Raw genomic sequence first — 27,011 nt, 5'->3', positions numbered from 1 at the left:
AATGAAAATAAAACCCTTCCTTGATGCTACCTTCTCCTCCAGCTATAACCCCAATTCTTTGCTTTATTTATTTAAAATATGTTTTTATTAATTTTTTAGAGAGAGAGTAAGGGAGACAGAGATCGAAACATCAATGAGCAAGAACATCGACTGCATGCCCCCCACTGGGGATCAGGCTCACAACCTGTGCATATGCCCTGACCAGGAGTCAAACCGGCGACCTCTTGGTGCATGGGTTGATGCTCAACCTTCCTGTGCCTCCCCAGGAAGGGCCTTTGGGATTGGTACTTCATTTTCCTCCACCACTCTTCCTTCAGTGCTTTCTTACTTCATTCAGGTCTCTGCTAAAATGTCCTTTCTTAGACAACTCTTCCCTAGCTACCTTATATAAAATAGCATCCCTGTCATTCTTTGTCCTCTTACCCTGCTTGATTTTTCTTGGTAGCACTTATTGCTGTCTGAGATCACTGTTCCTCCTCTTAATATTCTGCCTAAGTTTTTTATTAGCACTTATCCAAAATCACATTATATAATTATTATTTTTAAGTTTTCTGCATCCTCCTAGACTGTAAACTTCATCAGGTCAGATACTTTGTCTGCTTTGCTCTTTGCTGAACCCCTAGCACAGTGTTGGAACTGTGCCTGGTACATAGAGGACCCTCGCATATTTATGGAATAAATGAATTTACTTTTGGTCACCTAGAATTTGGTCTGAATTTTTATTCTGCTTCTTATTAAATGTGTGGCAGATCTCTTACCCTTTCTAAGCCTCAATTCCCTTATCTTTAAACTAGGAATACTAAATGTCTACTTCAACAGGTCGATATGAAGAGCAATGAGCTCTTGTACAAACTGCCTGGTGATCTCTAACTCCCCTCTCCACCTCCTCTGTTAATCTCAAATCAGTCTTATCACTTGACTTCTCTGTGATCTTTTAAGTACTTAATTGGCATTATGTCAGTTTTCCATCTGCTTTATAACTGTACCTAATTTATTTCCTGTGTGTTTTCGTATTGAAGTTTCTCTAACTGGAATGGGTTATTTGCATACTATATATAGCTTACCACCTACTCGCTCTCCTTATCCACTTTTCCCAGTGCCTTCCTCATAGGCATTGGAGTATGCTTGATTATTTCTTCTGATTCTAATGCACTATAACACAAACCAAGTGTACTGTGACATGAATCACAGAAATACTCAGAAAACTTGAATTGTAGTGCTGGGAAGGACTTTTGAGATAATATACTCTATTCATCCTTCAAATAAAGTGAAAGACCCCCAAAAGAAAATAGGATTTGCTGAAGATCACCAGGGTAGTAATAGTACTGGGACTGCAATCCAAGTCTCCTGACACCAAGCCATTTTAAGTTGGAAAATTCAATAATAGGCTTTAATAAGCATAGTAATTATAGTAAAAATTACACTGAAAACTTCTGATTGCTTCAAGGTATTTTTCAGTGACTCTAGTGATCAAATATTTCTTCATTACTTCAGACTGCCAGTTGGAGAAATTGCCCATGAGGCCCCGGGATCGGTCTCGCGTGATTGATGCTGCCAAACATGCCCACAAATTTTGTAACACAGAAGACGAGGAGACTATGTATCTTCGCAGGTAAGAGGTCAATGTTCTCTGTCTAGGATTTCCTTATTGTGTTGAGGTGTAGTTCTGAGGACTATAAATACCCCATCTAGTGTTGAACAGGTCTTTTGGGTCCAATACATTGATGTTTGTGGTAGATATGTAACTTCTGTTAATGCAGCAGTAGCTTTATTGTGTTTTGTTGAAATGGTGCTGAGATGTGATTCTATTGCCATTTGAGAGCTGTAATGTGTGTGTGTGTGTGTGTGTGTGTGTGTGTGTGTGTGTTTTATTGCAACTAGAATGAGTTCACAACCTGTAATCTCTTGTACCATACTATGTGCAGGCACTGATCTAGGGACTATGTTTGTGAAGATGAATAAAGTACCATCTTTACCATTAAAGAGCTCATGGCTCAGTGAGGGAACAGGCTGCCTATTGTGATATGATAAAATACTGGTGTGGTGAACAAAAGGCTGTGGGAAAACATAGGAGCAGCTCATCCTGCCTGAATGGTGGTCAGGAAAGGTAGAAATAGGTGGTGGTGTTTGTGTTTGGCCTTGAACTAGGATTTTACAAAGTAAATGAGGGGAATGAGGAGCATTCCAGATGGAGGGAATATGGAAGCATTATCCTTTCAGACGACATGGAGGGACCTGGAGAATATTATCCTAAGTGAAACAAGCCAATCAGAGAAAGACAAACATCACATGATCTTACTTATTTGTGGAATATAATGAACAAAACAAGCTGATGAACAAAATAGACCCAGAGACATAGAATTAGGATACAGACTGACAAACCTCAGAAGAGGGGGTCAGGGTGGGAGGGAAGAGATAAGCCACTGAATTTATATGCATGTATGCATAACCAATGGTCATAGACAACAGTGCTTGGGAGGGGGATGGAGAGGAGGGTGTCAATTGGGGGTGGGTGGGAAAGGAGAAACATCTGTAACAAAAATTAAAAAATAAATAAAAACATCACATTTGTGTGCTTGGGAAATTTGAGTAGTCCTTTGTGGCTAGAGCACAGGTCATTCTATAGGAAGGGATTCATGCCTCCGACGGGTGAGGACAATAAAGTGGTGAAGTGGACAAGTTTGGAACTTATCTGTAGGCAATAATCATCTCCTTTTTTAAAGCAGAGGAGTGACATGGTTAGATCTCACTTAGATTTGGGAGTCCTTGGTATATATGGGGAATTGAAACCTGGGAAGGGATAAAATGACATAGAAAGATTGTGGAGCAAGAATAAGAGAAGAATGAAGATACAATCCTGGGAAACATTGACATTTAAAAAGCAGACATAGTGATTGGAACAGAATCAGGAGAACCTGGTGATGTGGAAAACAGGAGAGGACAGAGTTTTAGGAAGTGTGTGCAGGGTGGGGGTGGGGGGTGGTCATCAATAGGTACCAGATGACCCGGAGAAGTCAATCCTAGGGAATTAAAGTCTATCCATTCATTCAGCAAATACTTTATTTATCGATCTTTTACCATGTTCCAGGTACTGCCCTAGAAACCTGGGATATCCTAGTATATTACTTTGCTAAACTGGATGGCTTAAAACAACAGAGATTGTCTCACAGTTCTGGAGGCTAGAAGTTTGAAATTAAGGTGTCAATAGAGTCATGCTCAAATGGAAGGTTCTAGGGGAGGATCCTTACTTGCCCCTTCCTAGATTCTGGTGTTTGATAGCCATCCTTCTCATTTCTTGGCTTGTAGATGCATCGCTCTCATCTCTGTTTACATCATCATATGGCCTCTCTGTGTCTCTGTCCCTGTGTTTCTTCTCTTCTTTTTATAAGGACACCAGTCACATTGGATTAAGGGCATGTTCTACTTATCTACATGACCTCTTCTTAACTAATTATATCTGCAACAACCCTCTTTTCAAATAAGGCCACATTCTCAGGTTTCTAGAAGGACATTACTTTTAAGGGACACTATCCAACTTTGTACAACCAGTAAACATGCAAAGAACCCTGCCCTTATGGAGCTTATATTCTAGTGTTGAACTAGAAAAAAACTACGGCTGATATCTAGCTATGTTTATTTAAGAAACCAAACTGTTATCAGCCCACACTAATGACAAATATTAGAAACCACAGCTAGGTGACATTCGGTAGCAAATCAAGCATCGAGCGCCATTGTGACAACCAGAATTGTGCAGTTGAAAAAAATTTTAGTCATATACAAGATACAACCAGGGGCCCAAATTATAATAAAACTTATGATTGTCACAAAAGGAGGCCTTCCAGGAAATATTGGGGAAACACTTCATTATGGTACTTAGAAAGGGTTGTAAATAACATGTCCTATCAAAAGCTCATCCATTCTCTTGTGCTTTTTCTCCCTCCATTATTCTTTATTTAGGTTTCTGATTTTGAAAATTATTAACTATCTTCAGGATCAGTAAATTATTAATTATATATTTTATAACATTACATATATAATATAATTACACATAATACTATATAATAGTATTATATATTACATATTAAAAATATATATTATTCAGTAAATACAGAAAGTAATCTAATAACACAACTAGGTCACAGACTCCTATGACACTATAAGGCAGATGCCCTCAGTTCTAGGCCAGAAAACACATGGCCCTAGGCTGAAGTAGAGACCATGGAATCCAATAAGCCTTATCCTGGAAGTGATCCAGCTTCAGGCCCAGCCTTAGTGTTGGGTACTGCCAAGGCCTGTGGCCTCTGGCCAAGTGATTCTGTTGGGCTGCAGAGTTGTTAGTGTTTACCAATAAGACAGGGTATATTTCCCCCTTGGTTGACATAGTTCTGCTCATCATGGCCAGTCTAGTGTGCTCCCCAATAGGCCAGGGTGGAATTTCTGTCTGCTCCTTACCCCACCTCTTATATAGCCAGTGAGTGTGGGCACACCAGTTACTGAAAAGGCAGCAGTCTGCCCAATACAGGCCGCGGAACCCAGCACTTTCCACCTCCAAGTCTCTCCATTCTAAAGTACCCCTTCTTTGACACTGCTGTTCCCTAGTCCTCTCACCCGCATCTACCACTCTCCCAGTTGCAAATCAGTGAGTGAGTTTCTGTTTGTATCTTTGTTCCCCATGCCTCCCTTGATGCTATCTCCTTCCTTGATTACTGTGAAGTTGCTCTTGTGATTCTCTTTCTACTTCTTTGTCTTTCTTTGTCTTCTGGATTATTCTGCCTGCCCCTTAAATGTTAGTGTTTCCCCAGGGCTCTGACCTTGATTTTCTCCCCTCTCTCTCTATACTGTCCTTAGACATTCTCACCACCTTTTGTGGCATCAGTTACACTTATACACTGAGGACTCTCAAAATCTAGATCTTAGTTTTTCTCCTGTGCCCAGTATTGTATATCTGCCTATTCTACCTCCTCACCTGATGTTCTACCTCAGATCCAGTGTGACTAAGGCCAAACCCATCATTTCTCTAATGTGGAAAATACTGCAGATTGGTTCACTCAGCACCATTCCAAATCTTCTTTTATAGTCACCTATATACTAGTGTCTGTAGTTAGGGTACATATTCCAGCCCCTCCATTCCCAAAGAAAACTCTGAGATTCTGAATGTGACTTAGCTTTTGCCAAGTAAAAGGGGTGGAAGTAGAAGTTGTTGGGTGGGGCTTCCAAGGAAAATCTTTTTTACTCTTCTTATTTCTTCCTGTTTTTTTTGGAAAACAGACTTGATAATTGAAGCACCAGCAGCCATCCTGGGACTGGAAAGGACAGGTCACAAGAATTTCAGAGCTTTTGCCATGCTATTCTTGGGTCTCAACAATTGCCAGGAGCCACCTTCCTCCAGACCTCTTTTACATGAGAACAAAGTCTTGTGTTGAAGCCAGTGCAGTCAGGTCTCTCTAACCATCAGACAAACACAATTTCTTCTTTTTCCTTCTCTTACCATGACATCATCATTCATGCAGTGGCCTACACCAGAAATCTGGGAACTTATCCTCTCTTCCTCTCATCCATCCCTATCCCCACAGTCCCCTGCACACATCCACTCACTCACCATGTACTGTCAGTTCTACCTTCTAAGCTTTCTTGTGGCTGCCCCTTCATGTTCAGCCCTGCTACACTGCCATCGTTCCGGTACCCAACATCACTTGCTTGGGCTGTTGAAGTGCCTTTTACCTGGCCTTTTGCCTTTAGTTTTACTCTCCTGCCTGAATGTACATTATGTCAATCTCCTTCTTCAGATCTTTCAGTGACTCTTCATGACCTACAGCAGTGCCTTTCAAACATTTTTAGACAATGAATCCTTTCTTCAAATGAAACTCTTACTCAGAAATATAAATAAGCAGGAAGCTGCTCTGATTGGGGAAGATTTGAACCCAACCCATTAAGGACTTCTTTCCTTCCCCTATCTGATTTCATTTAGAGGTGATCGAGGAGTACAATTTTTTAAAATCCTGGTTAGGCCCTGGCTGGTTTGGCTCAGCAGTTAGAGCATTGGCCTGTGGACCAGAGAGTCCCGGGTTCAGTTCCTGCTAAGGGCACGTACCTCAGTTGCAGTTCATCCCCGGCCCCGGTTGGGGTCATGAGGGGCAACCAGTCGATGTGCCTCTCTCACATCAATGTTTCTCTTTCTCTGTTCACCCCTCTCTCCCTCCCGCTCTATCTGAACATAAATGCAAAAAATGTCCTTGGGTGAGGATAAAAAAAAAAATCCTGGTTAACAGGATAAAATCTAAAAGCCTGAAGGCTCTCTATGATCTGGCCTTGGCCTGCCTGTTCATCCTCATCTCCCTGGTATGCCCTTGATTTTTTTTTAAACAACTGCCAAACATTTATCATCTTGTATAGGTTCTGTGGGTCAGGAATTCAGGAGCAGCTTAGCTGGGTGGTTCTTGTCCCTCACGAGGCTGTGGTTAAGAGACTGACTCCGGGAGCAGTCATTTGAAGTTTTGACTGGTGCTGGAGGTTCCACTTACGTGGCTGTCAGCTGAGTGTTAACTGTTGGGGAAAAGCCTCAGTTCTTCACAACAGGGATCTTCCATAGGCTGCTTGAGTATTCTTGTGATATGGCAGCTGACTTCCCACAGTGTGAGTAATCCAAGAGAGAGCAAGGCAGAAACCACAATGTCTTTTATGTCCAAGACTCAGAAGTCCCATGCTATCATTTCTGCAGTGTCCTGTTGGTGACACAGGTCAACCCTATTCATGGTGGGAGGGGACTGTACAAAGATATCAATACCAAGGAGCAGGGATCATTGAGGGCTATCTTAGAGGCTGTCTGCCACAACCAAGGACAATTTTTTGTTTAGTTTTCCACCTTCCCTATTACATAGAGATTAAAAGTAGGAAAGACAGCCCGGCTGGTGTGGCTCAGTGGCTGAGCGTTGACCCATGCACCAAGAGGTCGCCTGCTTGATTCCCAGTCAGGACACATGCCCAGGTTGTGGGCCCAATCCCAGTTGGGGGCATGCAGGAGGCAGCCATTCGATGTTCTCGCTCATCGATGTTTCTGTCTCTCTCTCCCTTTTCCTTCGTCTCTCTCTAAAATCAATAAAGAAAAAATTTTAAATAAAAAAAGAGTAGGAAAGACAACAAGGTCAAGTAGTCTAAATATCCAGCTCATATTAATCACTTTTTTTTGTTGTTGTTAATCCTCGCCTGAGGATATTTTTCCATTGATTTTTTTAGAAGGGAGGGAGGGGGGAGAGAGAGAGAGAGAGAAACATTGATGTGAGAGAGACACATCAGTTGATTGCCTCCTGCACGACCCTGACCGGGGCCAGGGATCAAACCTGCAACACAGGTACATGCTCTTGACTGGGAATCAAACCTGAGACCCTTAGGTCCGCTGGCTGATGCCCTCTGAGCCAAACCGGCCAGGGCTTAATCACTTTTTTAAAAATTTTATTTTATTTTTATTTTTTAATTTATTTATTTTTGTTACATATGTTTCTCCTTTTCCCCCCACTGACTCCCCCTCCCTCCCCACCCTGTCCCCAGCTTTGTTGTCCATGTCCATTGGTCATGCATACATGCATATAAGTTCTGTGGTTTATCTCTCCCCCACCACCCTCTCTTCTGGGGATTGTCAGTCTGTACCCCACTTCCACATCTCTGGGACTACCCCGTTCCTCAGACTGTTATGTTCATTATATTCCACAAATAAGTGAGATCATATGATACTTGTCTTTCTCTGTTTGGCTTGTTTCGCTTAGGATAATACTTTCCAGGTTCCTCCATGTTGTCTCAAAGGATAAGAGATCTTTCTTTCTTACAGTTGCACAGTACTCCATTGTGTATATGTACCACAGCTTTTTGATCCATTCGTCTACTGATGGACACTTGGGCTGTTTCCAGATCTTAGCGATTGTAAATAGTGCTGCTACAAAGATGGGGGTACATATATTCTTTCTAGTTGGTGTTTCAGGCTTCTTAGGGTATATTCCTAGAAGTGGGATCACTGGATCACATGGCAATTCAATTTTTAATGTTTTTTTGAGGTAACACCATACTGTTTTCCATAGTGGCTGCACCAGTCTGCATTCCCACCAGCAGTGTACTAGACTTGACAACATCATATTGATTGTGGATATTTAAAGATTAACCCTTTGGGAAATATACAGCCCCCTTGGTTTGTTATTCCTGTGCTTTGAAAGCTCCAACTTATAAGATTGGCTGACTCAAGAATTCTAGAAGTCAGTGGCATGGTGAATCTTTCTCTTCAGGCTGAGATTGAATTTAGAATCCCAGTTGGAACCAGATGGGGTACACAAAACGGGAAATATTGCTAGTGTCCTAGTCCAGTGATGTTAGCAAATGGGAGCACATTTGGCATAAGTAATACTTGTAAGCACAGCGGTAAAGAGTTAAAGATGGTGGAGATCACAGACTTTGGAGTTACACTCCAAGTAGCACCACTATATCTTTTCTCATTCTGTGCGTTTCCTTTTCACTTTCTTTCTTTCTTTTTTTTGTTCAACAAATTTTTATTGCAGACACTATATATCATGCATATATTAGATTGGACCATATGAAATGGCTGAAATTTAAATCATTTAAAAACACTTTTTATTTTGAAATAATTTTAGATTCACACAGACTTGTAAAAATAGTTCACTTTCTTGATGTTATTCCTGGAAGCACAAAAATTTTTAATTTTAATCAAGTCTCATTTATCTACTCTGTGATTGCTCGTTCTTTATTTAGATTTTCTATTTCTTTGCCAGTGAGTTTTGTTAGTTTGTGTTATTCTGTTGTTCTAGGTTTATTTCATCTAGGTTATCTAATTTATTGGTGTACAATTGATCTTAAAATCTTTCTTTCTGTAAGATCCGTAGTATTCCCTTGATTTTTTTTTTTTAAGGGCTAGTTACAGGCTATTTGTAATTCTCTGAATATGTTGTGCTGTTTTGCCTTTGTACATAGTACTCTTCTGTCTGAAATACCATTTTCTATCAGGACTGTCAGCTTGAACATCACCTCTTCATGAAGCCTTCCATGCTTGCCCCAGACAGATTGGCAGCTCCGACCTCTGTGTTCCCATTACACTGTATACATTCCTCCATTTAAGAACTTACCTCCATGGTTATAGTTTTCCTCACTAAACTGAATTCTTTTTTTTTCTTTCTTTTTTTTTTATTAATTAATTTTTGTTACAGATGTTTCTCCTTTTTTCCCCACTAATTCCCCCCTCCCCCTTCCTCCCTGCCCTTTCCCCAGTTTGTTGTCCATGTCCACTGTTCATGCATACATGCATATAAGTTCTGTGGTTTATCTCTCCCCCACCACCCCCCTCTTTAGGGGACTGTCAGTCTGTACCCCACTTCCGCGTCTCTGGGACTACCCCATTCCTCAGACTGTTATGTTCATTATATTCCACAAATAAGTGAGATCATATGAAACTTGTCTTTCTCTGTTTGGCTTGTTTCACTTAGGATGATACTTTCCAGGTCCCTCCATGTAGTCTCAAAGGATAAGAGATCTTTCTTTCTTACAGCTGCGTAGTACTCCATTGTGTATATGTACCACTGATTTTTTATCCCTTCGTCTACTGATGGACACTTGGGCTGTTTCTAGATCTTAGCGATTGTAAATAGTGCTGCTACAAACATGGGGGTACATATATTCTTTCTGATTGGTGTTTTAGGCTTCTTAGGGTATATTCCTAGAAGTGGGATCACTGGGTCAAATGGAAGTTCAATTTTTAATTTTTTGAGGTAACACCATATTGTTTTCCATAGTGGCTGCACCAGTCTGCATTCCCACCAGCAGTGCACTAGAGTCCCCTTTTCTCCACACCCTCGCCAACACTTGTTGTTTGATGATTTGTTGATGGCGGCCATTCTGACAGGTGTGAGGTGATACCTCATTGTTGTTTTAATTTGCATCTCTCTGATGATTAGTGATGATGAGCATTTCTTCATATGTTTCTTAGCCATTTGTATGTCCTGACTAAACTGAATTCTTAAAATAATTCAACCCAAATTTATTGCTTGTTTATTTTGTTTCCAGTACTTTGTTCAGCTCTGAGGATAAAGTAGTGAGACAGATAAGCGTGGTCTCCACTGATTTCTGATCTTATGGACCTTACACTCTAATGGGATGACAGAAGAAATAATTATGAGTATGGAAGGTTATATGAATGAAACAAAGGGCTCATACAGAGAATCACATGAGAACCTCTTAGAAAAGGTAGTCAGGAAAGGCCTCTATGATATTTGAACTGAGACCAAAAAGACGAGAATGGGGCAGCTGTGGTCAAGTAGTAAGAAGAGCATTCCAGGCAGAGAGAAGAACGTGTGTGAAAGAGCAGAGGTGGGAAAGCACTTGTTGGTTCAAAGAACAGAAGGAAGACTGGTGTGGCTAGTACATTGTGAGAGAGGGAGGAATGTGTGAGATGAGGCAGGGGCCCAATTATGGGCCCAGGTGCTGCCTGGTAGGTCACGGTAAGGAGTTTGGATTTTATTCTAGGTGTCTCGGGAAGCCACTCTTGACCCTATTTACAAAATGATTTGGGGTGAGATAGTAGTAGAAGCAGATTCTAGAATAAGCAGTCAGAATTCTTATTTTAAATATGAATTTAGAGTGGGGATGGCCAAACTATCACACACACACACGCGTGCGCATTATGTATTTGAGCATATAAAAATCTAAAATTTCATGTGGGGGAAAAAGTCAAGGACAAATGTAAAACTAGGGAAGAAATATTTGCAAGGCCCTTTAACATTTGCAAGTCTCCTTAATATACAATAAAAAGACAACTCAATAGACAAAGGGTAGGAACTGACAGTTCACCTCCCTCAAAATACAAATGCCTATTAAATATATCAAAAGATGCCTAGCTTCACTCTTTAAAAAAAAGAACTACAGTTTATGAGATCACATTTTTCACATGCCAGATTGGCAATAGTGTACTTTAATAACATATTGTGTTGGTGAGACTGTAGGGAAACAGGAACTCTCACATTGGTGGTGGGAGTGTAAATTGGTTCAATTCTCCAGAGAGTCATTTGTCAGTGTCTATCAGAATTTAAAGTGGATATACTTCTAGCAATTTATCCAGCAAGTAAAAGACATTTTGGTTCATCCATACAAAGGCATACAGTACAGACCTTGTAAAAAATGAAGCAGCTCTTTATCAGTGATGGGGAACGATTTTATTTATTTTTATTTATATATATATGTATTTTTTTTTAACCAAGATACATTTTTAAGTGAACCAAGAGGTAGAGGACAGTATATGTTATACTTGTCTAGAAACAAAAAGAAAAAAATGTATTTTCTCTATGTACAAATAAGGATTCTTTGCTTGTATTATCCACTATCTCTGGGAGGAACAGAAGAAATCAAACAGTATTTGCCTCTGGGGAAGAAAACTGGGTGGGTAGAGGATGGGTGGGGAGGATATTTACTTCTCATTTTATACTCTGTCTATACCATGTGCACGTATTGTCGATTAAAAGATTGAAACAAACAAGGGGGAGGGGAAGTGAGAAGACCAGTCAGGAAGCTGTGACCATAGTCCGGGGAAAACATACCAGTGGCCTGGGCTAAGCTGGTGGCAGGAAGGTAGAGAAAAGTAGACAGGTTCAAGATTTTTTTTGAGATAAAATGTACAGGATTTGTTGATGCAGTGGTGTGGGAGATTATTGAAAGCGAAGAATAAAGGATGAGTCCCAGGTTTCTGTTAAGTCGCAGGGTAGGTGGAAGACTTGGTTATCTAAGGCAGTGTCCTGTGAGCTCTTGAGCCTGATGGCTGGGACTTGAATTCAACCTATTCTACTTCCTAACTCTATGATCTTGGGCAAATCATGTGATTGCTTTGTGCTTAGGAGCCCTCATCTGTAAAATGGGAATGATAATATGACCTACCTCAGGGTTGTTATAAGGATTAAATGACTTAATACATGTACACTTTAGAACAGCTCCTGGAACATAGTAAAAGCTATACAAGTGGTTACCTCTATTAATGTTATTCTTTCTTTTTTTATTCCTCACCCGAGGATATTTTTCTATTTATTATTAGATAGAGTGGGAGGGAGGGAAAGAGAGAGACAGAAAGAAACATCAATGTAATAGAGACACATTGACTGGTTGCCTCCCACACTACCCGACCAGGGCCAGGGATGAACCACAACCTAGGTATGTGCCCTTGACAAAGGTACATGGCCTTGACCGGAATTGAACCTGCAAGTCATTGATCCTCAGGCCGACTCTCTAACCGCTCTAACTGCTGAGCCAAACCAGCCAGAGCTAGTCTTTTTTTTTTTTTAAACTTCTCTTTATTGTTGAATGTATTACAGATGTTCCCCCTTTTTTTCCCCATTGACTTCTTCCTCCCCAATATCGTTCCCCTCCTGCTTTCCCCACACGATTGTCTGTGTCCATTGGTTATGCATATGTGCATATGTTATTTTTTCACTATTAATTTATTTTTGTTACAGATGTTTCTCTTTTTTCCCCACAGACACCCTCCTCCCTATCTTGCCCCCCTCAAATAGTGTTGACTGTGTCCATTGGTTACACATACATACATATAAGTTCTTCGGTTTATCTCTTCCTGCCCCCCTCTCACCTTCCCTTTGAGGTTCATCAGTCTAAAAACCAGTTTGTACTTCTTAATTCCTTCATCTTTTTCACCCATCCCCCTAGCCCCCTCCCATCTGGCAAGCAACAAAAAGTTCTCTGTATCTATGAGTCTGTTTCTGTTTTGCTTGCTCATTTTATTTGTAGATTCAATTGTTGACAGATATGTATTTATTGCCATTTTATTGGTCCTATTTTTGTTCTTCTCCTTCAAAAAAACCCTTTAACATTTCATATAATACTGGTTTGGTGGTTATGAACTCCTTTAGCTTTTTCTTGTCTGGGAAACTCCTTATATGTCCATCGATTCTAAATGGTAGCTTTGCAGGATAGAGTAATCTTGGTTGTAGGTCGTTGCTTTTCATCACCTTAAATATCTCTTGCCACTCCTTTCTGGCCTGCAGAGTTTCTTTTGAGAAATCGTCTGACAGTCTTATGGAAGCTCCTTTGTAGGTAACGAACTGGTTTTCTCTTGCTGTTTTTAAGATTCTCTCTTTGTCTTTAACCTTTGGCATTTTGATGATGATGTGTCTTGGTATGGGCCTCTTGGGGTTCATCTTGTTTGGGACTCGCTGTGCTTCCTGGACTTGTATGTCTGTTTCCTCCACCACGTTAGGGAAGTATTCTGTCATTTTTTCTTTCTTTCTTTCTTTTTTTAATTTTTTTTTCAGATGGAAGGGGGAGAGAGAGAGAGAGAAACATCGACGTGAAAGGGACACATTGAGTCGTTGCCACCCGCACAACCCAATCAGGGCTGGGGACAAACTGCAACTGAGGTACGTGCCCTTAGCAGGAACCAAACCCAGGCCTCTCTGGACTGCAGGCCGACTCTCTAACCGCTGAGCCAAACCAGCCAGGGCTGTCATTATTTTTTCAAATAGGTTTTCAATTTCTTGTTCTCTGTCTTCTCCTTCTAGCACCCCCATGATGCGAATGTTGGCACGCTTGAATTTGTTTCAGAGGCTCCTTACACTATCCTCATTTTTTTGGATTCCTTTTTCTTTCTGCTGTTCTGATTGGGTGTTTTTTGCTTCCTTATATTCCAAATTGATGGTTTGCTTCTTGGCTTCACCTACTCTACTATTGATTCCCTGTAAATTATTCTTTATTTCAGTTAGTGCATCCTTCATTTCTGACTGGTCCGTTTTTATGTTGTTGATATTCTCACTAAGTTCCTTGGAGGTCTCCTTAAATTCCTTGAAGTTCTCTCTAAGTTCCTTGAGCATCCTTATAACCAGTGTTTTGAACTCTGCATCTGATTGATTGCTCGTCTTCATTTTGTTTAGTTCTTTTCCTGGAGTTTGTTCTTTTCTTTCACATGGGACATGTTTCTTTGTCTCCTCGTTTTGGCTGCTTCCCTGTGATTGTTTCTGTGTAGTAGGTAGAGTTGCTATTGTCTCCTAGGCTTCATAGGCTGGCCTACTGTTATAGGTGTCCTGTAGGATCCAGTGGCACAGCCTCCCTGGTCACCCCAGCTGGGCCCTCAAGGTGCACGCCTAGTGTGGACTGTACACCCTTCTGTTGTAATTGAGTCTTGATTGCTGTTGGCATATCAGTGGGAGGGATTTACTCAGGCTGATCAGCTGCAAGGACTGGCTGTGCCCACTGACCACTGGCCTCTGACTCCCTTGGAGGATCAGCTGTGTAGGGGCCCACCACACAGAGCAAGACTTACTTCAGCAGGGCTCTGGTACCCACTGAGTCTACTCATTCAGTGTGTCACTTGTGGAGGTGGTTGAGTGGTGGTGCTTCGATGTGGTCTGAAGCTGTCCACTGGGTGTGCTGGCTCTGGGGCAAGGTCAGCCTCTGCCCATGTTCTACCCAGGGCCATCAAGCATAAGGTACAAAGTGATCTGCTGATGGCTGCTTCTTGTGCTATGTTTGGAGGTGCCCAGGAAAAGCCAAACTGTGAAGCAAGGTTGGCTGCTTCTAGTGCCAGGCTTGGGGCCACTTGACGAGAGGTATGGGGCTCACTGAGACCAGATGCTGCTTGTTTGAGAGATTTTAGGAAAATCTGAGGCAGGATCCAAGACAGGCCTATCCTATGGTAAAGCCATTGGAAACAGCTTGGGTGGGCCTGAAAGTTGGGTGGGGCGGGGGCCTCAGGGAATCCCTAGGGCCGGGCAAACACTGGGAACCTGGTTGCTGGAGTCCCAGATATGGCTGCCGACTGCTGCCCCAGGGAAGGGCTCATCAAAGGAACAAAGGTCTATCTGGGAGAAAGCTGCCCATGCAGCTCTTGCCCCGATGCCAAATGAAGGGGATTCTTCACTGTATGTCTCTGATTCCCTTCAGTCTGCCTCCCCCACATTGTAGCCTGGAGGGAGTGAGTCTGAGTAAGTCTTTGTGGGGACTGCCTGAGCATCCAGCAGCCTCAGCCTCACTCAGCCTCATTTCCCTCTGGTTTTTACAGCCAGAAGTTATGGGGACTTCTCTTCCTGGCACTGGAACCCTGGGCAGGGTGCTTGGTGTGGGACGGGGACTCCTCACTCCCCAGGGAGGACCTTCACAGCTGAGGTGTCCTCCTGATTTTATCCGCCACACCTGGGTGTGGGATCAGCCAGTCCTCACCTCTGCTCCTCCTACCAGTCTCCATGTGGCTTTTTCTTTAATTTTGTAGTTGTAGGACTTCCATTCAGCTTGATTTCAGGCAGTTCTGAAGGATGGTTGTTCTGTAGTTTAGTTGTAATTTTGATGTGGTTGTGGGAGGAGGTGAGTACCTGTGCTGCTATCCTGACCAGAAGTCTGTTGTTATTCTTATTACTGCGACTAAGATAGCTGCTAAGACTATAACTACCTCTGCTCCTCTTCCTCTGTCAGGGAGATGCCTGACTCCTGTAAGGGCTCAGTAAATGTTTGTGGGAGGAAGGAATGCTTTAAAATTAATGCATGTTTCATAATCAGTTGGTTTATAAAATGAAAAAGTTTGAAAGGCCCTTTTAGCATTTGAAGACATGAGATAGTGATGTTGGTAGGTTATGAGATTTGCTCATATCTTCTTTAACTTCCATTTTTTTGTGCAGGCCCGAAGGCATTGAAAGACAGTACAGGAAGAAGTGTGCAAAGTAAGTATTAACCGTGTGGGTTTCTCTGAGCATATGCAAGTAGAGGCAACAATGTGTTAGAAACAGAATTATTGGTATGCAATTCCCTGTTATATCTTTATCCTTATAATCTCTATACAAGTAACAATATGTTTCTCAAAGACACTGGTCAAAGTTACATCTCTGATCAGCTGACCACAAAAATAGGTTTTTTAACATAATAAAATTTTTAAAATTTGAGGTGTAATTTATATGTAATAAACTTTGCCCTTCTTTTTTTTTATCCTCACCCGAGGACATTTTTCCATTTTTTATTCAGACACAGTGGAAGGGAGAGAGAGGAAGAGAGAGAAAGAGAAACATCGATGTGAAAGGGACACATCGAGTGGCCGCCACCCACATAACCCAACCAGGGCCAGGGACAAACTGAACTTTGCCCTTCTTAAGGGTACCATTTGATGGATTTTCACAAAAGCATGCAGTCATGTAATACCACCACTATCATGATACAGCACATTCCCAGTACCTCATGTGCCCTTCTCAGTGAGTCTCCTTCCTTACTCCTCTCCCCTGGCAATCACTGATTTGCCTTCTGTTACTGTGGTTTTGCATTTTCTAAAAGTTTATGTAAATTCTACAATATGTGTTTTACTATATACAATCTGTATCTTTTACATCTGGTTTCTTTCACTTACCATAATGCTTTTGGGATTAATCCAAGTTGTTATGTATATCAGTAATTTGTTCTTCTTTATTGCTGAGTAGTATTCCTTTGCACCAGTTTGTTCCACCATCCACTTGTTGAAGGGCATTTGAGTTGTCAATGGTTTTGGCTATTACAAATAGAGCTATTACGAACATTCTTGTGGGAACATGTGTTTTCTCTTGGAGTGGGGTTGCTGGATCATAAGGTAAATGTAACATAGAGTAATTTAATTCAGGCCCATTTATAAAGCCTGTTATAGGACCACAGACCTCAGAAGTTTATTTAATGCAATATATATATTTCCAGCTTTAGATGAATAGAATATTGGGCAGTAGTAAGTTTGATCTTGTTTTAGTAAGTACAGTTATATCTTGGCTCTCAGAAGACTCAGACAAGGAGAATTAAAGCAGGGATATGGCCAAGAAGGTATTTTTAGTTCACAGCCACACTGGATTCATTAAATTAGTTTATCAGATCTTATGGGTCTCTTTCATTTAGCTGAAAAAATATCATAAAAATGACCAGCCAAAGAAAGTAAGGTGATTACTACAGGAATTTGGAAACCGACCACTGCAGTGGAGCCTTTACACTTCCTCTTGACACTGTGAAACCAAAACAAAACTAGGCAAAACCCCCAAACTAGTTACCCAGACACTTGGGAAGAATGATTGCAGTTTTGGCCGGAAAGCAATCAGTAGCAGGAGCCAGTGTTTACCAGACTTTCTGATGATAAGCATCACTTGGGATGCTGAAGAAAATGACAAATTCCAAGGCCACACCCCCAGATTTGCTGAATCAGGATCTTCTGGGGGTGAGGTATAGGTGTCTGATCAGCAGTTGTAACAAGCACCCTCAGTGATTCTTATTGAGTAGTTTTGGGAAACAGTGGAAAGAGCACATCATTTTAATGCCACAAACAAAAATATTCCTGAAATCTGAATACACTTTGCAAATCACTGTTTTGAGATCTGTGTTCTGAGGCCTTCCAGAGACTCACTGTGCTGTTCCCAGGTGTGGATTGCCACTCTTCTACCAGTCCCAGCCAAAGAGCGCTCCCGTGACCTTCACTGTGCGTGGGGCAGTAGTCAAGTTTGGCCAGGGTTTGGGAAAAACAAATATATATACTCAGAAGCTAGAGCCTCCTAAGAAGGTAACTGTCATTTAAAGAGACAGGCTGGTTAATATAGCTATGGATTTTGCCCTGGCCGTGTGGCTCAGTTGGTTGGAGCAATGTCCCATACATCAAAGGGTAGTGGGCTTGATTCCTGGTCGGGGCACATACCTGGGTTTTGGTTTTGATCCCCAGTTGGGGTGTGTACAGGAGGCAACTGATCAATGTTTCTCTCTCTCTCTCTCTGTCTCCCTCCCTTCCTCTCTCTCTAAAAATTAATAAAAAGAAAATATCTTCAGGTGAGGATTAAAACGTAAAATAAAGATATAGCTATGGATTTAGCCCTCAATTTTTAAGATTATAGTGCACAAGAAACTGTCCTTTATGAATGCATTCTTTATTAAGAGAATGGCATTTTTTGTGCATAATATTGTGTTCTTTTTTTTTCTTTCCTACAGCTACCTGTGAGTCAAATTAGAAATTGTATGGTTTTTATTCACATTTATTTATTTCCAAATTTCTTCTTTTTCTAGTGTAAACAATTAAAAATAGAATGGATCAGGTTAATTTTAAAATATACTTTAGCCCAGCCGGAGTGGCTCAGTGGTTGAGCATTGACCCATTTACCGAGAGGTTGCTGGTTCGATTCCTGGTCAGGGTATATGCCCAGGTTGTGGGCCTGATCCCCACTGGGGGGCATGCGGGAGGCAGCCTATCAATGTTCTCTGTCATCGATATTTCTTCTCTCCCCCTCCCTTCCTCTCTCTCTCTAATATCAATAAAGAAAAAAAATTTAAAAATAAAATAAAATATACTTTAAAAGCTATTGATGGACAATGTTAGAAACATAATGAAAATAAAAACATTGGCACTTTTAGATAGACCAGCCTTTTTCAAAGAGGTGGGTGTCCACTCCCAAAAACTACGTTCCCCAGCACCCAGGCTTGTGCACACCTGCACACCCGTGCGTGAGTACACGCTCACAGAACTTCTTGCCGTATCTAGACTGATTGCTCTTCTGTGACTCCAGGTGATGATGACCAAACGGACTAAAGACATGGGCAAGTTCAGCTCTGTCACTGTGTCTACTATTGATGAAGAGGAAGAGGAGATTGAGGCTGTAAGTGCTTCTACTCTCAAGGGAATTAGACTGGGGGGTGTCAAAGGAAAGAGGCTCTAGAAGTAGAGCATCCCAGTAGCAAAATAATTAGAGACTGCTTATAGACCTTGCTCTGCCAGTAAGAAACTGTGATACCGGCTAGTTCCTGTGTCCCTGGATCCCAGCACCATCTGTAAAATGAGAACCAGGGAGTTGTACTAAATCGGTGATTTTTTTTCCATACTGTGTTTTTGAGATGTGATAGTGGGCAAATCCCTTATCCCTCTTCAGTTTAAATAGTATTGGGCTCAATGATTTCAGGTCCCTTCTAAGCTGGGTCTGATAGTTTCTGAGTCTGCCCTTGGCAGTAACAGCAATTACCTTTATGGTACTTCAGTATAAAGATGTTTACAGAGAGAGAGATGTTATCTGTTATTTTTTAAGTGGTTTCAGTTGCAACTTGAACTCTCCTGGATTACTGAAAAGCTGGAGTAGGAAGGGAACAGCCCCGCCATTTCAGTAATAATTTCATAATTTGAGTGGTATAAATTGCTACTTAAGGTCTCTGTTGTTACTCATTGGTGTGACTGCTGGTTTAAGGACACTTCTTTTCTTCCCTGCAGAGAGAAGTTGCTGACTCGTATGCACAGAATGCCAAAGTGATTGAAAAACAGTTGGAGCGCAAAGGCATGAGCAAAAGGCGGCTGCAAGAGCTGGTGAGTGGCATGTAGTGGCAGGGTGCTGGGCTGGACTATTTGGATCTCTTGGTCAGAAAGATCCTCCAGCAGTCATGGAAATCTTTTAGGAAGTCTGCCAGGGTTAGTAGTGTAGTCAGCTGCCAGCTGTCTAACTCTGGGCTGTGACTGTTGGTATACATTGTTCTGGAGTACTGACCACAAGATCCAGGCTCTTAATGACAGTACTTGTTAGCTTGCCCTAGCTAGAATGATATTTTACTCTGTTAATTGTGGTCCAAGGTCAGGAGTTAAAAATTGAGGTTTATGGATGCTTTCCCAGGATGTGATGACACACGATAGTGCTACATTTGTAGGACTGGGATTGGGGCTGGTCATTGCTGCTACTTCTTCTACTTCTTTTTCTTTTGTTGTTAATCCTTATCCGACGATATTTTTTTTTCTATTTATTTTTACAGAGAGTGGGGGGGGGGGGAGGAGAAAGAGAGAGAGAGATTGGTTGCCTCCTGCACGTGCCCCGACTGGGGCCAGGGATTGAACCTGCAACCCATGTATGTGCCTTTGACTTGGAATCAAACCTGCGACCCTTCCGTGAGAGGGCTGACACTCTAACCACTGAGCCACACCAGCCAGGGCTGGTCATTGCTTCTTAAAGCCCTGGTACCACCATCAGTTTCTGAATTATTCATGGGCTCATCATAGAGCATGCACACCTATATATGATGGTGTCTACATTTTTATTTTCTTGATAATAATTTACTTATGATATTTCTTTAAAACTCCACAGCACTTCGTTGGTGCCTCAATGAAAGGTATACCAGTTTATCCTAATGACTGTAGAGGATTTTTTTGGTGACAGAGATAGTAGGTCTTGGGAGCTGCTTTACCTTGCCATGGTGGTTTAGAGTGGTGTTTATCAAATTTTCTGAGGTGAAGGCCAGTGCTTTTTTTTAAAATTTCCAATTTGCAAGAACAGATTTATAATTTATAAAATGCAATAAAAATGAATTTGCCTCAGTTCTTATTAAATTATTTTATTCAATAATAAATAAAATAAAATGGCTATAAAAGTTTCTAAATGCTTACTCTTAATTTTTGTATATACCTTGCATGGACCAATAACAGTTCATGGACCACATGACTTTAAGTAACACTGGTCTAGAACAGTGTTTTCCTTTCTGTTGTGCCAAGAATAAGATACTAGTGCATCACAATGTAAATTGATTCCCTCAGCCCTTTGGAGGTCCTGGGGCAGGATCCCTGCACTGATCAACTTTGACTGAAGCCTTGTGCATTTACCCCATTTTTTAATACAGATATTATCATTTTCTATGTTTGCCATAACATCAGAAAGGTTGGAAAGCAGTTGCTTGATATTTATAAGGATTTTAGAAACACTATTCTATTTTGTATATGAAATGACCATGGAGCAATAGTGTTTGGGAAGTTAGAGTAAGGAAGGAATATAAGAATTTCATGTTATTTATCAGGAAATATACTTTTCTTCCTCCCCAGGCTGAACTGGAAGCCAACAAAGCAAAAATGAAGGGGACTTTGATTGACAACCAGTTCAAATGATCAGGACCTTTCTCTGAACCCAAGCATTTAGACCAGAAGGCAGAACTCTTTCTTTTTCTCCTTGTTATTGAATTTTTTGGGGTGACACTGGTTCACAAAATAATACAAGTTTCAGGTGCACAGTTCTACAACACATCATCTGTACGCTTATTGTATGTTCTCCGCCCCAAATCAAGTCTCCATCCATCACCATTTATCCCCCCTATACCCTCCTCCACCTCTCCACCTCCACTTCTTGGCAATCACCACAGTTTTCTGTGTTCATGAGTCAAATAACTTTTTTTTTTTAATACATGGTCTGGTTCCTACCTTTATGCCCCAGCAAAAGGCTTTATGTTGTTTCCTACATTCACTGAGGTCTTTGAGTCCATCTGACCAGCTTTCTAGAGATGAATTTGTTTAAATCTTTCTCTCTGTGGGTCTTCTGTAGTATTTTTTGTTCATTTGATGTAAACTTCTTTAGCTGTATAGAAACTCTATGAATAGATCAGTGCTTAAGTGTCTCTAGTTTCTAAAGTAGCTGGTCTTTAATAAAATGTTTAAAGATTTTTGAAAAAATATTATGATGTGTTAGAAAAAAGTGGCATGAATTAGATTTAAAGTTATAGAAAGTCAGATCCTTTTAGGTAACTGGCTCTCTTCTTAGACTGGTATCAAGTATGGTTTGAATGTCTTCTATTGTCAGAGAAAATCCAGAATCTGCTTTACTTCAAATGTGAAAGCTATAAGTGAGCCACCCCTTATCAGACTTTGTACTTAAAGAAATGAAAGCCAGATTAGAGTGAGGAGGTGGGGTAACTGAGACCTGAATGAAAATGGAATCTCAGCAAGCAACCCAGGGGAGCTACCAGCCTGGGGCGTAGCTAAAAGCACTGCTTCTGTGTGTGGGGACACGGGAGGGAGACATTAGAGAGTAAGTAGGACGCTGAGATTAAAAAAAAAAAAAGTATATGTTGGATATTTTATTTCACATTTGCTGTTTGTGGAGGAGTCTTACAGATATAAATATTTAATGTTACATGGCTTCAGTGATATCAGTGCGTAGTATTTGTACCCATGTTTTAATCTGTGCACCTGTATGAGGAGGTGTCGCCTGCACCCAGTGAGGTCTCTACAACTGAGCTGTCTCCACTGCACGTCCTGCCCTCATTCTGAGCCATAAAGAGGCACCATGTGGATAACCAACCATAACCTCCGCACAATTCCGTGACCTCAGCTCCAAACAGTGATCTTTACCTTCACGCCACTTTAGCCACAGACTCATGACCAAGCCTGGATGTCACCTATACCGAACCCAGTGCTCGGTTCCTGCCCACAACCTCCTATCACTGCTACTCTTACAGTCGCTTGCACTAAGCCTGTTTTGCTTTTAGATGCGAAGGGTAATTTTGGTGATTATTTTATTAGTAGCAATGATGAAATATAGTAGTGATAATGGTAATAATCCTAACTACTATGTGTCAGGTACCATGGAAAGCACTTTCTAGGTACTACCTTAATTTAAACAAGAAGATGATCTCACGAGAGAGGTTTAACTATAGTAGCCCTCCCCCTTATCTGTGGGCGATACATTCCAAGACCCCAGGGGATGTCTGAACCTTACATACCCTGTGTTTTCCCTCAGGCAGACATACACTCTAGGCTTCCATTGGCACATCCACACTGCCAGTATCACTCTTGTGCTTTGGGGCCATTATTACGTAAATAAGAGTTACTTGAACATAAGTACTATGATACCTTGACAGTCCATATGATAACATTGACGGCTGCCCAGAGATCAGTGGGTGGGGAGTATATACAGTGTGGGTGGGCAAAGGGTGGTTCGCACCCTAGGCATGAGATTTTAGCATTGCACGCAATTGAAAACGTATCAATTGTTTATTTCTGGAATTTTCCATGTAATGTTTTCAGACCATGGTTGACCATAGGTAACTGAAACAACCACAGCAAGCAAAACCGCAGATGGGCGGAGGGAGGTGTTCTGTGCTATCTGTCAGTATAATGTTACAGTGTGTACTCTGAGGCTCTGAGCGTCTCAGTTTCCCAACTTTCCACAGCCAGCGAGCAACGAAGTCAGAAATCTGACTGTGCAACTACACTGAATCTCATGTGGGATTTAAAATATATATATATTTTTAAGAACGGATCGCAATTTCATTTTGAGAACCCAAGTAAAGTGCAACGGAAAGACAATGGCATCTGGACTCCCTGCAGTAAATGGCAGTGACCTTCCTACGTATTCTCTGAAATGTTAATCCTGAACCATGGCAACATCTGGTTCAAATTGTATTTTGCTTCATCTTTAAGACTGAAAATTATTCCATCATTAGTACCAAGGAAGTATGTGTTCTCCTTATGTTTTATTCCTTCATGTTGAAATAGTTATTAAAATAACATGACATTGTTTCTCTGTTGTCTTTATTTACTTGTATTTTAGCAACGATTACAGTGCTTTAATGTTAGTATAAAGAGGCGTATTGAAATTTCAGGGTCTTACTCTATTTTTTGGTTTTTAAATTATCAACTGTGCTAAAATAGAAAATGTTATAAAATGTTTCCACTTGACACTTGGAAGTATAATGTTTGTTTAAGAGAAATTGAAAAGCTTTTAAAAAACTATCTTGTGTCAACCACTAGCTGTGGACCACCTCCCTTTCTCAAGGAAAAATCTACCCTTTTTTATTTCTCTGATTTTTGATTCTGCTTCTTCACCTGACTATTCCTCTTTTGCATTCAATTATAACAAAGCACACTCCATTGCACTTGAGCTTTTAATATTCTATATTTCTCAAGGGAAGTAAAAGGCATCACTTATGGTGAACTAAACATATTTTTCAAATTCATAGAACCTTGATCTTCCTGTTTTTTTCTAGTATTGAGATTCCATCACCATCTCTCTTCCTTTTAACCCAGCATGATCCTGTGATTGGTGATCTGAATTCTCCTCAGCAGCACCTTTAACTCTTCTTACCTTGATTTTTTTTCACTTAAAATTTTTTAAAAAATAATTTTAGATTTACATAAAAGTTCTAAAGATAGTACAGTGAGTTCCTGTATACTCTTCACTCTGGTTCCCTTAATATTAACATCTTATTATATAATGCTATGAGCTGAATTATGCCCCTCCTCCAAAATTCATATGTTGAAGCCCTATCGCCTCACTGTAATAGTACTTGGAGATGGGTCTTTGGGAGGTAATTAGAGATATAGATGTGGTCGTGAGGGTGGAACCCTCATGATGGGATTAGTTACTTCATACGAGGGTACTATCTCTGTGTCTCACTTTGTCTTTATCTCTCTATCTCTATATATCTGTCTGTTTCTGTCTCTGTCTCCATCTTTCTCTGTCTCTGTTTCCATTTCTGTTTCTATGTGTGTCTCTCTCTCTCTCTGAAGAGAACTTTCACCAAATTAGCAAGCACCTTAATCTTGGATTTCCCAAAGTCCAGAACTGTGAGAAATAAATATGTATTGATTAAGCCACCCAGTCTTTGGTATTTTGTTACGGCAGTCCTATATACAGGGTGGGGCAAAAGGAGGTTTCCAATTGTTCATATGGAAAATAATACAATGATTAATAAATAATAATACAAGAATAAACTCTGTGTTTTGCGTACTCACAACTGTAACCCTACTTTTGCACCACCCTGTATAAAGCCATATTAAACTGGTCAAAATTAAGAATTGAACACCGGGCCCTGGCTGGTTTGGCTCAGCGGTTAGAGCCTTGGCCCACGGACCAGAGAGTCTCGGGTTCGGGTGCAGTTTGTCCTCAGCCTGGTTGGGGTCATGTGGGTGGCAACCACTCAATGTATCTCTCTTACATAAATGTTTCTCTCTCTTCCTTCCTCTCTCCCCCCTGCTCTAACTGAAGATAAATGCAACAATGTCCTTGGGTGAGGATAAAAAAAAAAAAAAAAGAATTAACACTGGTACAATAACATTAAACTACAGACTTCATTTGAATTTCATTATTTTTTCTACTGTGTCCTCTTTCTGTTCCAGGATCCCACATTGCATTCAAGTCTCTCTAGTCTCTTCTGATCTGACAGTTTCCTAATAAGTGTGAGGTGTTATTTTATGGTTTTGATTTGCATTTCTCTAATAATTCGTGACATTGAGCAACTAATTATATACTTGTGGGTCATTTGTTCATTTGTATGTTTTCTTGGAGAAATGTCTATTCAAATTATTTACCCATTTTTAATTGGGTGATTTGATATTTTATTGTGAACATATTTTTATTTGCTAATTTTTCTCCGTATAACTTCTTTGTGAAAAGTTTGTTCAGATCTTTTGCCTGTTTTTAAACGGTTTGTTTTTTATTGTTGAGTTTTAAAAGCTCTTTAGTCTGGATATAAGTCTTTATGAGATATGTGATTTGCAACATCTCCCATTCTGAGGGTTGTCTTTTCATTATCTTAATAGTATACTACCTTTTATGATGCAGGATCATGCAGATTTTATTCTATATTTTTCTGTAGCAGTTGTATATTTTATACTTAGGTCTATGATTTATTTTGAATTAATTTTATATAAGGTGTGAGGCATGTGTAAAGTTTCGTTTCTTTTCTTCTCCTCCTCCTCCTCCTCCTCCTCCTCTTTTGCATATAGAGGTCCAGTTTAACAGCTATTTGTTGAAAGGTCCAGTTCAACTATTTGTTGAAAAGACTTTTCTTCCTCCATTCAATTGCCTTTGTACTTGTGTAAAAATCAGTTGACTATATTTTGGGGATTTTTCTTCTGTCTATTGTCTATGTTTGCACTAATACCAAACTATCTTGATGTAATTATTATTATAACTTTATAGTAAGTCTTGAAATCGGGTAGTATGAGTCTTATCACTTTTATCTTTTTAAGAACTACCTTGGTAGTTCCTTTGCTTTTCCATATAAATTTTAGAATTAGTTTATTGGTATCTTCAAAATTCTTGCTGGAATTTTTATTGGAAATCTGTAAAATCTAAAGATCAAGTTGTAGAGAATAAACATGTTAATAACATTGTATCTTCTAACCCATAAACATGTTATATCTCTCCATTTATTTAGATCTTTGATTTCTTTTATCAGTGTCTCATAGTTTTTCACATAGAGATCCTGCAAATATTTTGTTTAAGTTTATGCCTAAGTACCGCATTTTTTTCTGGTACTATTATAAACCTTACCTCGTTTTTAAACAAGGAAAATAAACTCAGGGTGTATTTGCAAACTCACTATGCCTATTCTGATATGAATTCAGGCTGAAATTCCATTTATCTCCTGACCCCATGCCCTAATCTCTCAGTCTAGCTTGCTTCACAATGGCATTTTGACTCCCCAGAGCCATTGTTTGGGTATTGCCCTTTTCTAGTTGACAGTAACTCTGGAAAATAGCTTCAGGACCTTTGGGGGAAGGTCATATTGCATACTTGTGGCAACGTCAGGGGGTTGCATTATCTCTTGGTTCAAAGGTAAACCATTTTGGAATTGCAACAGGTCTGGTAAGTGGGTGAGAGGCAACAGCACTTCATTATAGTGACAGTGATTAGAGCTAAGTGTACACAGGCCAGACCTATAATTTTTTTTAAATTTTATTTTACACAGATCTATAGGGTAATAATCTTCTGCCCAAATATTTGAAGCCACTGTCAATGATTCCTAATTATCAAACTTTTTTTTTTTTTAATCCTCACCCGAGGACATTTTTTCTATTTTTTGTTCAGATAGAGTGTGGGAGGGAGAGAGAGAGAGAGAGAGAAACATCGACGTGAAAGGGACACGTCGAGTGGTTGCCACCCACACGACCCAACCAGGGCCGGGGACAAACTGCAACCGAGGTACATGCCCTTAGCAGGAACCGAACCCGGGTCTCTCAGGACCGCAGGCCAACGCTCTAACCGCTGAGCCAAACCGGCCAGGGCTATCAAACATTTTGATTGATGCTTGATTTGATTTCTATTACAACAGCCATCCTTAATTGGAAAAATAAATCCTTTTAAAATGATGTAACATTTGCTCTGTGAGCACCCAGTTTAGAATCAGTCCTACAATCTGCTTTCTCTGATCTTTCCCCAAATAGATGAGTGTCCATATCTTGTAAATGAGTGGAGTTTGACATTGTGAATTTATGGTTCCAATATCAGATGTTCTCACCACAGCTAGGCAACCCT

General features: G+C 40.5%; 1 protein-coding gene across 1 annotated transcript in view; it reads left to right on the top strand.

Annotated features, from left to right (window-relative positions):
- Positions 1–20,908, top strand: part of CUNHXorf56 (chromosome unknown CXorf56 homolog) — a 35,648-nt gene extending 14,740 nt beyond the window's left edge. The window contains exons 2-7 of the mRNA XM_036271185.1: positions 1,495–1,612; positions 15,654–15,695; positions 17,392–17,530; positions 18,522–18,611; positions 19,214–19,306; positions 20,801–20,908. Of these exons, the coding sequence (XP_036127078.1) occupies positions 1,518–1,612; positions 15,654–15,695; positions 17,392–17,530; positions 18,522–18,611; positions 19,214–19,306; positions 20,801–20,863 (522 nt within the window). The 5' untranslated portion in view covers positions 1,495–1,517 and the 3' untranslated portion in view covers positions 20,864–20,908. The remainder of the gene's footprint in view (positions 1–1,494; positions 1,613–15,653; positions 15,696–17,391; positions 17,531–18,521; positions 18,612–19,213; positions 19,307–20,800) is intronic.
- The last annotated feature ends 6,103 nt before the right edge of the window (positions 20,909–27,011 follow it).

This window comes from Molossus molossus, unplaced genomic scaffold (genome assembly GCF_014108415.1).
Source record: "Molossus molossus isolate mMolMol1 unplaced genomic scaffold, mMolMol1.p scaffold_m16_p_2, whole genome shotgun sequence".
Taxonomy (NCBI): Eukaryota; Metazoa; Chordata; class Mammalia; order Chiroptera; family Molossidae; genus Molossus; species Molossus molossus.
Note: the sequence above shows the minus strand (reverse complement) of the source record. Positions and strands in the feature narration are given on the sequence as shown.